Below are 13,685 nucleotides of genomic sequence, written 5' to 3'. Positions count from 1 at the left end.
ATGTAATTAGATATAAGAAGATGTGGTATGAGTGCCAATGAGACAACTTTCCATCCAAGTCAAAATTTATAAAAGTAAACCATAAAGTATATTTAAGTATGTAGGCAATCAATCATCATTTATTCAAGTACCTTGAGACATGTAAATATCTTGTATAAGTCATTAGAAATATATATATAAGGTTTAGAAGAGACACTAAGCTTACTTAGTCGAACAAATGAATTAATGTTGAAGGAAACAAAGAGGAAAGAAATGAGAAAATAAATAAATAAATAAATGAATAATTAAATAAATAAATAAATAAATAAATAAATAAATAAATAAATAAATAAATAAATAAATAAATAAATAAATTAAGACAATTTCAAACAAAACAGTGAGTGTCACTGATATATTTTTTAACAGATTTAAAAATAGCAATATTCATATCATATCAAAATTATCTGTTTCCAAAAAGTAATAAATCAATATTTATGTCAATATTATCAACAATAAAGTAAATAGAATCAAGTAAAATCTGTCTAGTATCATTGTACTTAGGGCAAATAAAAAAGAAATGCTGGTTATCCTCAACAGGGTGATTACAGTTTGCACAAATAATGTTTTCTGATAAGAACTGATTAAATAAATGAGATTTTAGGTTGCTAGCATTATTTCTGAGTTGACAATGACTTATATTATGTTTCCTTATCCTAGGGGTTCTTTGATATGCTGTATCTAACCGTGCATATATTTAGATTGTGGATATTGGACCATATAATAGGTAAATGTCCAGTTTGTAGGATCTTAGACCACATTCATTCTGTGTCAGAAACATATGCTGTGTCAAGTATTTAATCATAATCAAAATTTAGAGCTGTATCAAGCTTGAATAGTGTGTCCATAAATGCCACAACTGTTCAGGGTTCGACCCACACCCTTCACTTCCCCCTACAGTAAATAAAATAGTTTTGACTCGAAAGAAATCAATTGTTTACGCCTCGATCCGCTCGCCTCAATTGTTAAGACATAAATCCTAAGTTTCAACATGTTCTTCCAGCAGAGTATTTTTCATTTGAAGCTAAATTTGAATTAAGGTTTGTTTAAATATCAATGAGATCAAAATATCCAAATGAAGTTCCCTGAAGTCGCAAACAACTTTCACACTTTAAGTTCTAGATCCAGTACCGACGTAATATTTTATAATTATAATAGCAATAGAAATTTAATGTATTTTTTTATGTTATTACGAACAAAAGTATTGAGAAATGTGTGTGTGTGTGTGGAAGGGGGTGAAATGCTTATGTTTACGGAAAGAGGGTCTTGAATTTATTGTCTTTCTCCAAGGTTGGGACTTGAAAAAAATAAGAGAAATTCCAATGTGTCCTTCCACTTCCACCAATGAAAGAAAATGACCCTTAGTAGTTGATCTATAATTTCGGTCATGAATTATTATTTAATTGTAAATCTGTTCTTATCTATACCATTTTGCAAGGCAAGGTAACTCTATAAATAAGTTATCGAGATAGTAGGCAATGAAACAACAAAACTCATAAGAGTCCAAATTGCCCAAATGGGACCATTACTATAAAGCATATTCAGACTGTTTTCATTGCACTATTCTTTTTTTTTTTCTAAATCTATTGTAGTTTTTAAGATAAACGCAAAATATTAAAAGCCGCCGCCGCAAACTATATCTCCCCGAACTGAACTTTTATCGAAAAAAAAATTATTCAAGTTCACAATTCTAAAATGCTTGGAGGGACAAATATTTACAAACATTATTTTTTACTTGAACAAATGTGTTCAAATTAAGAATAAGATACTCGAGTCTACATCCAAAATCAATATGAAAGGTAAGGCAAACTATTTGGACATTACTCTAGATTGCGTATTGCTCACCATTACAACTGTTTACTGTTTCTAACCAAAAACCTTTATTTAAAGCCAAATTACCCCTACAAGGATTCATCGCCGGAATAGATTTGGTGAAAATAGAAAGTACATGTAGGAATAAATCTTGAAATTCTGCGCAATTTTTTTAATGAAAAAGTGGTTTAATAATACTATTTCCCGTTGTTTTTCAATGGAAGCTATGTGCCACTGTAACCAAGATCGGCAACCTATCAATAGTAAATGGTCATCGTTGAAAGGAGTCAACTCATCATTAATCATATAGAGTTTCCAAACATAAAGCTTTGCAGTTTCAGTGAAGAGGATTTTTAAAAATTGATCTGTCAAATTCAAAGATTGACTCTGGTGGTATTATTTTTCACCAATCGGAACTAAATGAAGGTCTTTTGTATAATACTTTCAATACATTATTCTTAAGCTTTATTAAGATTGGCGGAGGGGTTTCAGAGAAGAAGGTGAAAATGCGAAAGTTACCGGACAATGTATGCTTAATGACAAGAATAGCTCACATGGCCTTACATGCCTGTATGACAATATCAGTTACCGTTGGAAAACTGGACTTTATTTTAAAAAAAGACATTTTTAACATCCTCAATCTTCAAGCTTGAATAATTTCGGAGTCTTGTTGGTCTTGAGAGTAAAGTCCAGAGCCGGAGATGTAAAGGAAATTCATACCTACAGCGCTGGACATTATATCTACAACGCCTGACTTTCAATCTATAGCGCTTGATTTAACTTCTGCAGCGCCTCTCGTAAAAAAAAAACACAACTCTCTATCTGTATGAGACCAACAAGAAATTAAGAATCAAACATTTAAAAAAAAACATACCCCCAAAAAAAATGATGAATGGTCGGTACCTTAGCCCTGTTTACAGTTCGATTCATTGAGTCTGGAGGTGTATATATGGTAGCAGCAATAAGTGAAATTAGGCATTAAGCTTAAATCCTAAGCAATAAGCTAACGCCTAGGTATTAAGTTATTGCACGAAATTTCCAGGCATTAAGCTTATTTCCTGAAATCTATTGTTGATTATTCATCCTATTGCCAAACATAATTTCAGGCAATAAGTTAATTTTGGGATTTTTGTTTATCTTCCAAATACATGTTAATTCGGTGAAATATTCTTGATGAATAATATTTTAAAAATTATATTCCAAAAAATAATATGAAATGTTTTAAAAGATCTTCATCTTTTAGTATTTTTTCGTATTCAAAACAGAACTTACTCTTATTTCTTTGTGGTATTGCTTTTCAATGGTCGAGCCGGATTGAGTGGTAAAAAATAGACAACTGAAGATATGAAATTTTGCCACTGACATCATCTTTCCATCTGTTTTTTGTTTTGATATGTAAATTTTCTTAAAGAAGACTTTTTTGTTGAATAAACTGAATGTGACTTTTTTCCTTTGTAATACTGGTTATTTCAAGCATTCCTGTAAAGTTTTGTCATAACCAGTTCAATAGTTTGAGAAAAATCTAGTATAATGTAAGACGACATCTACAGCAATTCGAGCAAAATTTCTTCCAAAAATCCAAACCAAGCCGCATCATGATAGAATATGGTGTGGACCAATAAATGATCAAATATTTATCTCATCTGCCTACAAACAGTTGAATATGACACAAAAGATGACTTTAGGATGATAAATACCACTAAAGGACCTCTTTGTCTTCCTTATAAGGTATTTATTGGTCCATTTATACCTCTCATTACCTCAAAATTTCAACTTTTTAGGCCAATAAATAAAAAAATTGGGGTAACTTTCACTCATTTATGATAGAAATGTTTTAATAAATGATTAATTGAAGTATTCAAGCTGAATGAACTATCCGTATAAAAGTTTACTGTCTCCAAGGAGATTTCAATAAGTCCAAACGTAAAACTTAAATTTACGCCGCGTTCCAGAGAGGGACATAAAAAGCTTCTCTTTTAGTGAATAATTTGTTGTTACTGCTTTAAAAATAATTTCATTCACTTATAACTATATATTTATTAAAGTATTTCCTAGGAAAAATTTTCTATTATAGCAGAATATAAGAAATAAGGAGAAAAAGCTCCCCAAAACACTAAGTATGGCTTGTTCTGTCAACTAATATTCATGGTAGAGTCCTATTTCAAGGAAATTTTCTCATAAAATGTGTTTTGGATACTCAATCCACTCAGAATATTTCATTATTTGTAATATTTCACTTAAATAGCAAGAAATTTTAACACATGAGAGTACTCACAAGGTCAAATGTGCATGTACAGCTTCCCATATTAGGTGTAATACCACCATTGATTTTTCCCTATTAGTCTTTGTTAAATTTGCACTTTTCAAAAATTTGTGCAGAATTTATCTTTGTTTCAAATAAAAAAATACTTGGCATGAGTAAAGTTTTATCCTGTCCAGTACTATAAAAAAAAATTCACATACCATTTCATTGCATATAAGAAAATAACCATCACTGGAAGTTAACCAATCAAATTTTCCCCTTTTTTAACCTGTGTACAAGCTTTAGTAACCATGTAACCGCAAGTTTCCAAAATATTCTATAGAAACCCAAAATAAAAAAATAATGGTGCTTTGAAATACCCAAGATATATGATTATGACCCAGAAATGTTTTACTGCAATGAAATGTAGGATCAATTACCTACAACTGTCAAATTCAAGGGAATATTTTTTTTCGACCTATTTTCGTATGCAAACGGATGTGACGTACTATGATTTGGTGGTATTACACCTAAATACCTATCTTGTCTTTTCGTTTCTTAAACTGAATTATTAGCATTAAAGAAACAAACATTTTCTTAAATCTTTGCGGGAATATACATTTTAATCAGTGAAAACAAAGATCATATACACAAGGCAAAAGTACAATGAACATTTGACAATTTTTTACCATGGAAGGTTTTAAAGACTGGTAACTTAAGTAAAAGAGAATGCATGAGGGAAATTTCAAAGTTTATTTTTTTCTAGAGGAACTGTATGGTAATTTGGGGAGAAAAAAACATATTTTTCACAGCTTAGAGGGACGACAGATACCAGAGGGACAGTCAAACTCATAGATCGAAAACAAACTGACAACGCCATGGCCAAAAATAAACATATATTCAAAGAAATATGTCAAAGCGGCCTATTATTATTATAGACCATATAATTAAACAACTTAATAATGGCTTTGCAAACATTTCCCATGACTCCATTGTACTATTTCATAATAAAATGTGCATAGGGAAGAGGGAAATAGTAAAACCCGTATTATCCAAAGAGTTTTGCAGTAGAGGGCAAGTTCATTTAATCGATTTCCTATCAAAGTGAGATGGAAACTATGCTATCTTATGGTGTAACAGGATAGCCTGAACAAAAATTATATTTCTAGAGCTTTTACGTCAAAAAACGCTTCGAATGTGGTTTCTAATTTAGTTAATGTTTTCACAATATTTGGTGTGCCATATTTTATATTTATTACTGGGTATGAGTGGAATAGTACGTTTATTGTCCCCGAGGTGCAACGATTGCTCTGAGGCGTAGCCGAGGGCAATAGTTGTATCCGAGGGGACAATGAACTTACTATTTCACGAATATCCAGTCAGTAAGTGTTTAATTATACCGAAAGAGACAACAGACAATAAATGTCGGGGCTAAATCAACTATCGTAATATAAAAAAGCAGAAACATAAGCATACTGTTTAATGTTTATTTCATATACATGTATGTATCGAATGCTAAGGCTACGTCCTGTACAGACGTCAACCCTATAAACAATAGGTAAAACGCGACGTCGCAACTCCCACGGTATTCTCAACATCCTCCAACCCCGTAGCTGCATTTGAAATTCTGCGAAATATAATGACGCCTGCGGTCAAAAAGTTTCATCGAGGTCCAATAGTTTGAAACTATTGACTGGTCAAATAGTTCAACGCTTGCAATTTGAAAAATAGTCAAAATATTGTGTACTTATTTTATATAGAAAAGGATAACTGAGGTATAATAAAAACATCAAAGTCACAAAGGTCGTGCATTTGCTGCTGTTATAGCTAAATTAATACTAATGTGGCCAGAACTTGTTATCGTTCATGGGAAGCCAATTCATCTCCAATCACAGGGTTGTATTGAGTGGTCAAACCGAAATGTTCATGACATGCTTACTGCATGGATGAGAAACAACGAATTAAAAAAGAGGGACGACAGAAACCAGAGGGACAGTCAAACTCATAGATCGAATACAAACTGACAACACCATGGCCAAAAATAAACAGACAAACAGACAAAAAATAGTACAGATGAAACAACATAGAAAACTAAAGACTAAGCAACACGAACCCCACCAAAAACTGGGTGTGATCTCAGGTGATCCGGAAGGGTAAGCAGATCCTGCTCCACATGTGGCACCCGTCGTGTTGCTTATATTATTACAAATCCGGTAAATAGTCTTATAACAGTGGTTAATTGGAATCAAATTCGACTATATTCGAAATAATTCTGCTGTACACAAAGGTATTGGACGATCGCCAGGTAAAAATGATAGAAAAAATTAAAGCTGTGAAATAGTCTGTGCCATAGAATAAAATGTGTCACAAATAAAGTTCAATACAATTCTCTATCAATACAAAAATAAGGAGATGTAGTACGATTGCCAATGAGACAACTACCCAACAAGTTAAAATATATTTCAAAAGGTTTATTCAATGAGTTTTATCATCAATATTTTACTTATGATTTTATTTCATGTAATTGATATTTAAATTTCAGTTCTTATTATTTTGTTATGTACAAAATGTATTTTAACTTTGAACAAATTTCTTTTTATTTACTCTCAATATCATTTTTGGCATTAACATTAATGCCTGGGCATAATTTTCAGAATTTAAGCTTAAATCCTAGGATTTAAGAGTAATGCCTAACATTATTCAGGCAATAAACTTACTGCCTAGGCGTTAGCTTATTGCCTAGGATTTAAGCTTAATGCCTAATTTCACTTATATCCGCTAACATATATATGAGCGGACTCACAGGAAACCTCTTATATTGCAGGTTACTGTCTAGTTGAAGCCACCGCCTCTTTGGTTTCATGGTAGCATTTTTGCCTCGAGTGCGGGAGGTCGTATGTTCGAACCCCAGCCGGGTCACACCAAGGACTTTTAAATTAGTATTTGCTGTTTCCCCGCTAAGCACACGGCATTAAGGAGTAAAAGCAAAGACTGGTCGTCTCGGAATCAGAATAATGTGTCCTGGTAAGATGATAGGTCTTCATGTGGACTGTTACCTTGTGAACTAGCACGTGCAATATCCGGCTCAGCTTGTCGGTGTAATACAAAGCAGTGTAAATATTTATATTACATTAACATGTTCTCGTCCTGAATATGCATATTTACTTGTCTCTGGAAGTTAAGCATCTATCCATCGTCATCTAGTGGAAGCTGTAAAATAAATGCACGATATCGTAATAAAGAGCTGCGCGCGAATGTAATGCACCGAGTTGAATTTCATCCCATATCTCCTTATCAGTCGAACTACTGTATCACTAGCCTGTCAACACTTAGTTTGTGAGTTCGAATACCGCACGTTGCAGGTAAGCTCGACTACAATATTAATTGACTAGAATTGTCAGTTTTCCTACCGATGGTCGGTGGTTCTCCCCAGGCACTACAGCTTCCTCCACCAATATAAACTGACCTCCACGAAATTGAATGATTGTGTTAAAAGTGGCGTTTAACATCAATCAATACACCAATTAATCAATCAATTAATCATCCATACCGGTATAATTATGCATGAGCAGATCATTTTATAGCTATTGTTAAGAAATACTTTTAAACATGACTGGGATTTAATTGGTGACTTTTGCAATAGAAGTTGTTTTATCATATTTTCATCGCAGCCGGGAAATTCTTCAACTTGCTCCTGTTTCAATTGATCTAAATCTTCCTCCGAAATGTTTGAAACGTTGATTTTTGATTTTTGTTAAATTGCACTGTCTCATTGTTGCTATAAAATGCACTCTCGGAAGCTGATACGAGGCTGGAGCTGCTAGATCAGAAACAGTAAACAGGCATTAAAAAAAATTGCAGGATGTCCTCTGGAAGATCTAATATTTGTAGTCCAGGTACTCAATACAAAGTCAAGGAACCACAATGTGATAACTTTAACCTTATGTTCATTATTGTAGACCATCAATTAAACCTAAACTTTGGCAATTTTTCAACAATTATATAAGATGTGACTTTTTCATCTTTAAAACGAGGTGTCAACGTGCCAATGTTTCCCTTTTAAAAGCTCAACCATTTTCCAAAGGGAAGGTACAGATTTGAGCAGGGTTTATAGTAATTCCGGAGAAGCAGATCGGAATCAGTTATGACGTAGACAGTAATCGTTCTAATCGTAATCATGTTTATTGACCATAACAACGATGAAAGCACATCATATCAGGACGTTTTGACATCGTATAATGAAGTAAACCGAATCACATTATATAATGTTACAAGCACATAATATAAGACACAACCACATCGTAAAAAGATGTTTGCACGTCATATAAGGGAAAATGCACATCATATATGGATATTCGCACATCATATAAGTATAGTTGCATATCATATAAGGATCTTTGCACATCATATAAGTACATTTGCACATGAAACCATATAAGTATATTTACACATCATATAAGGATTTATGCACAACATATAAGTATATTTGCACATCAAATAAGTATATTTGCTCATCATATAAGGATGTTTGCACATCATATAATGATATGTGGACATCATATAAGGATACTTGCAGATCATATAAAGGTGTTTACACACCATTTAATGACAAGTGAACATCATATAAAGGTAAATGCACATCATATAATGAAACAAGACAGTTTTGGCGTTCCATGATCATCTTTCATTGTTGTTGCCTTGATCGTTTTCTTTTATTGGTGTGTGTTTCTCCATTAATACTAGTTCTAATATTAGTATACGATGTGTTAAAAGATTTCAAAACATACAGATAATGTACACATTGGTGGGATTTTCAGACATTATAATGAATAAATCTTACCACGTAGCTCCACTTTTATCATCATTTCCAAAAGCGCTGAAGGATCCATCGTTATGAACATATGAAAGTTCTCTTTGATAACCTATTTAAGAGAACAATGTTAATAAATTGTATGCATTTTTTAAAGAGATCCTTATAAGTAATAAAAGTGCAACTTGTTTATAGCTATTTAAGGTGTAGAACCACTAATTCCGCCCGGTCAAAAGAACATACAAGAAAGTAGTACATATTTTAAACAAAATAGTTCCTATGCATAGCCTTAACGTTGTCAATAAGTATAATATTTGGGTAATTCTAGTATCACCTGAAAGCTTAAGGACTTGGGATCACTTTAGAACCCTTGTTAAAAGTTTCTTTAGAATAATAAAAAAAGATATGAAATTAAGATAGGATGGCATATTTGCCTTGTTGCTCAGTACCTGTTTTTGTACTACCAAACTTCCGGGAACCAGTGATCTCTAATATGCAATTAAAGGTATGTTGATTTTATTAGCACAATTCAGGATAAGGCATAGTTTTGGCATGAAATGATTACCACTTTATTTAAACTTAAGACAAAATAGCTATGCATGCTTGAAGGTGCAGAATTTAACATAGAAAGAAAGGGGGCTATGAATTAGTGGTTTTATTCAACAGAACATTCAGATATTGATTGTTGTTGAAGCATATATGTCTTTAACATTCGTTCCTGGTTATATTTTTTATTCATAAACAATACTTTTAAAATGATAATGATATCGCAAACCGTTCACTGTCAAATGAACACAAGCATACTAGGTTAACGTTCTACTTGTTAGCCCTAATTTGGTATAAGTTTTAATTGATTATGAATTTATATCCAAGTGGCTGATTCAACAGGCGTAGGAGGCGTACATCCACCCACCCTTTTTGAAAGATGGAAGTATCCGTTTTTGGCATAAGTCGTAAAATGAAATTGCAGTAATTTTTTTCTCCATTTAGGCAAATAACGCCCTCCTATCCTTGTACGTTTGATCTTCTAGCTGTATTTATATATATATATATATGCATTACCTCCCTCTAAAATGTTTTTCACTCTATTTAATACATCATTTGTAAGTCTGTTTGTTGTTCTCAGGTAGGTGCTGACATAAACATTTGGAGCGAATCTAACCATGTTCTGTTCTCCACAACCGTATGAAATCTGAAGAAGATCCTCAAGTCCCGCTAGTGTTGCCCCTAAAAGGTCGCCTGTGAAAAATATGTTACACTTATGGCTAATGCTGTTCTTTAAGATTAATGTTATATTGATTTACAGATGATGATATGAGAAATGAACATAATGAAAATAACCCAAATTTGTGCAGTGTCAAGAGAACGGCAATGTTTTCGACTTTAAAAAGGGTTTAGACATTACTTACGCATGTAGTTGTAGGAGTAGAAAAGTGAATTTCTGAATTTGTCTGTGACAAAGCATTGTATGTAATGTCTTCTAGTAATTTTCAAGTAACACAATATTTCTACTATGTTTTTATCTTTTTCATTTTCTGACTTATTTCTCTTTTATTGGTTTATTTTTCACGATGTGCCTTGTATCTAGAAGATTGTATAAACACCAATAAAACAATCATTTGATTTTGTAAGGGGCCTCATTTTAACGTATACTAGTATTTTTCTTGTTCCTTTTTTATTGCATTATAGCATGACTTGTAATCATTTAAACTTAAACCAGTAGTTTTCTTGTTCCTTTTTTATTGCATTATAGCATGCATATGACTTGTTAAGAAAACCCGCTGTTAAATCTATAATTGAAACTGTCAATATAAGAAAATCAGAATACTGTTGTTAAAATAAGTACTTAGAGTTTAATATGATTATATTGCATACTCACCAATCACTTGAATTTTGATAAATTCTGAATCTTCAACAAGATTTGGCGGGAAAGACAAAGGAATGGTCTCTGTAAACCTTCTTCTTTGTCGGAGGTCAATAAGTAATGGAACGTTGTAGTTTTGTTTTATACCTTCGGCCTACAATTTTAATTACCCATATCCAATATAAGGCTTCATTTTACACTTACTCAATTTACTGTAGTTTTAACCGATTATGCTTTACTACATGGCAAGACGTTCTCTATCCGATTTGAAGAAAAGTTTATATTCAACACGAAAACAAGTAACAAATAATGGCAACAGTAGTATACTGCTGTTCAAAAGTCACAAATCGATCAAAAGAAAACAAATCCGGGCCACAAACCAAAACCGAGGGAAACACATGAACTACAAGAGGAAAAAAACGGAACAATAGAAACACCGAACAGCAACAATATAAAAAACGCCAACATACACAGAAACGGACCATTCGACAACAACTGCCATATTCCTGACTTGGTCCAGGACATTTTAAGAAACAAATGGTGGGTTGAACCTGGTTTTGTGGCTAGCCAAACCTCCCGCTTATATGGCAATGTTAAAAAATATACAACAACACTCAGCACAGATAAATGCATAACTAAATAATATAATAATACATTACAACATGTAAACCGCAGTATAACAACGGACATCTACCATGACTTTAAGACAGCACAGGACACCACAAAAAGTGACGTATATATAATCTTGAAATTCATACAGTTATATTGAGCGAGATCCAAAAATTCACAATTATTTTCACAATACTAGTCCAAATAACTATTAGATAATGACAGTCTTGAAAGGCTATATTAAATTAATGCTGTGACGACGTCATAATTATTTTGACAAATAAGACATATGTGAAATGTACCGACAATATAGAATTCAAACCACAAACGATAAGATATTACACAATATCTAACAGTACTTACAAAAGAAACATCATAACTAAATACATAAATGTTGGATGTATAAATACCGAGACACGTCGTATAGCAATGCGAATTCGCACTCGGAAAACAGTTTTTATCAAATAGTCCGTTTCTATGTATGCTGGCGTTTGTTTTTGTTGCAGTTTAGTGTTTCTGTTGTTTCGTTGTTTTCCTCTTATAGTTGATGTGTTTCTCTCGGTTTTAGTTTGTAACCCGGATTTGTTTTCTCTTAATCGATCTATGACTTTTGAACAGCGGTAAACTACTGTTGCCTTTATTTATGTCAATGCAATACCTTAACTGGTCTTGTGCTGAAAAATTCAACATACCTTTGATTGGATATAAGAGCGTACTAGTTCATGGAATATAGGAAGTACCAAAATAGGTACTTCAGATCTGAAAACCAGGCAAAATATACCCTTCTTTTAAAAGTTAAGCGGAGGACCTATTTTGTTATTAATTTGTACTACTTTCTGGTATATTCTTTCTGAAGGGGCCCGAATTATTGGTGTTTCACCTAAAGCAACAAATAGTGGTAAATTTAAATGATCGTTCTGCTTATATAAATGATTAAATTACCTCTATCAGGAATTCACGCTGAACAGCATCGGCACCTATAGTAGATCTTGCAGTTCCGTCCAAAAGTATTTTACCAAGAGCTGTTGGTTTAAGAGGAAAGTATACAGATTCAACACTGTTTTTCTTCACAAACACAGACTGCAATCATTTAAAAAACGACAATCAATTATTTGGATAAATAGGAAGACACATATTTACTCTGCCCGTGTCTGAAGGGACGTTTAAGATTTGAATGAATGTTATCTGTCTATAACTTGTACATTATTTAGTTATGGATTTCGTTACAAAATTACTTAAAACGTATACTAAATTTATCATAGATACACATATAATAAATTTTGGCGGTATCTGTAGAATCCTTATTAAAAACGGCCTATTACATATTATTTTAACGGTGATGTTCTTAAGAGAATCCGTAATTTTATATACGGTCCATATAAACGCAATGATCCTTTGAATGAACATAAGTTTGAATTTGGTTTTTTTTTTTAAGATTTAAATATAACTATATATAACGGCATTGCACAAGCGTTTCTCATGCTGTTTAGAACGTCTTAACATTAACTTTGTATGATGTGCACTAATTGATACAGGTTGTTTGGGAGGACATAACTTTTTAATAAGTCGTAAACAAATTCAAACAAGCTTTCAGTAAATGCAAAAACTGTCTGTTTTTTTATGTTGATTGTATTATTTTGTTCTTTGACCTGATCTTTCGAATTCAGCCATTACAACTGATTTTTACAATTTGTTCTTATGTTGTGCTGTAACACCACTGTTAGGGGGACGGGTGATTGGTCTCTAGTGGATAGTTGTCCCATTGGTAATCATACTACATCTTCCTCTCTGCATATATTATATACAAGGAGTGTATATTTAAAACGATAATAAAATATATCCAATGGTATGGAAATATGAATAAAAAACAATGAACAAACTAAATGAATACAAAGATACGGAAATATGGTATAATTTCCGATGAGACAACTATCTGCATCAGATAGAATGACAAAGATGTCAACAAATATGGGTCACTTACTGTACACAACAATAAGCAATGAGTATTTGGATGTTTTATAAATGATGATAATTAGTATACATATTCATTGATACTCTAATCATAATTAATGGGTTTTAAACTATCAAATGATTTATGCAACACCATGGGATTACTATCATAGCACAATTACCTTTCTCCAACCGTTTGGAGCTGGATTGAAGTCGTTTCCATTTGCATCAACAAAGGTAAAGTTTACATTATTAGCAAGCTTCACTGAAACCTGGAAGTAAACTTCATATTAAGTTTTTAAGAATATAGAAATAACTTTAAAGTTCATATAGCGTAACAATCTCCAAATGAAAAATACGCA

General features: G+C 32.5%; 1 protein-coding gene across 1 annotated transcript in view; it reads right to left on the bottom strand.

Annotated features, from left to right (window-relative positions):
- LOC127737250 (CD109 antigen-like) overlaps positions 1 to 13,685 on the bottom strand; it is a 90,939-nt gene that overhangs the window by 21,286 nt on the left and 55,968 nt on the right. The window contains exons 22-26 of the mRNA XM_052247793.1: positions 13,506 to 13,595; positions 12,316 to 12,453; positions 10,780 to 10,918; positions 9,963 to 10,139; positions 8,931 to 9,012 (exon numbers count right to left, since the gene is read on the bottom strand). Of these exons, the coding sequence (XP_052103753.1) occupies positions 8,931 to 9,012; positions 9,963 to 10,139; positions 10,780 to 10,918; positions 12,316 to 12,453; positions 13,506 to 13,595 (626 nt within the window). The remainder of the gene's footprint in view (positions 1 to 8,930; positions 9,013 to 9,962; positions 10,140 to 10,779; positions 10,919 to 12,315; positions 12,454 to 13,505; positions 13,596 to 13,685) is intronic.

Source organism: Mytilus californianus, unplaced genomic scaffold (genome assembly GCF_021869535.1).
Source record: "Mytilus californianus isolate M0D057914Y unplaced genomic scaffold, xbMytCali1.0.p SCAF_4, whole genome shotgun sequence".
Lineage (NCBI taxonomy): Eukaryota > Metazoa > Mollusca > Bivalvia > Mytilida > Mytilidae > Mytilus > Mytilus californianus.
Note: the sequence above shows the minus strand (reverse complement) of the source record. Positions and strands in the feature narration are given on the sequence as shown.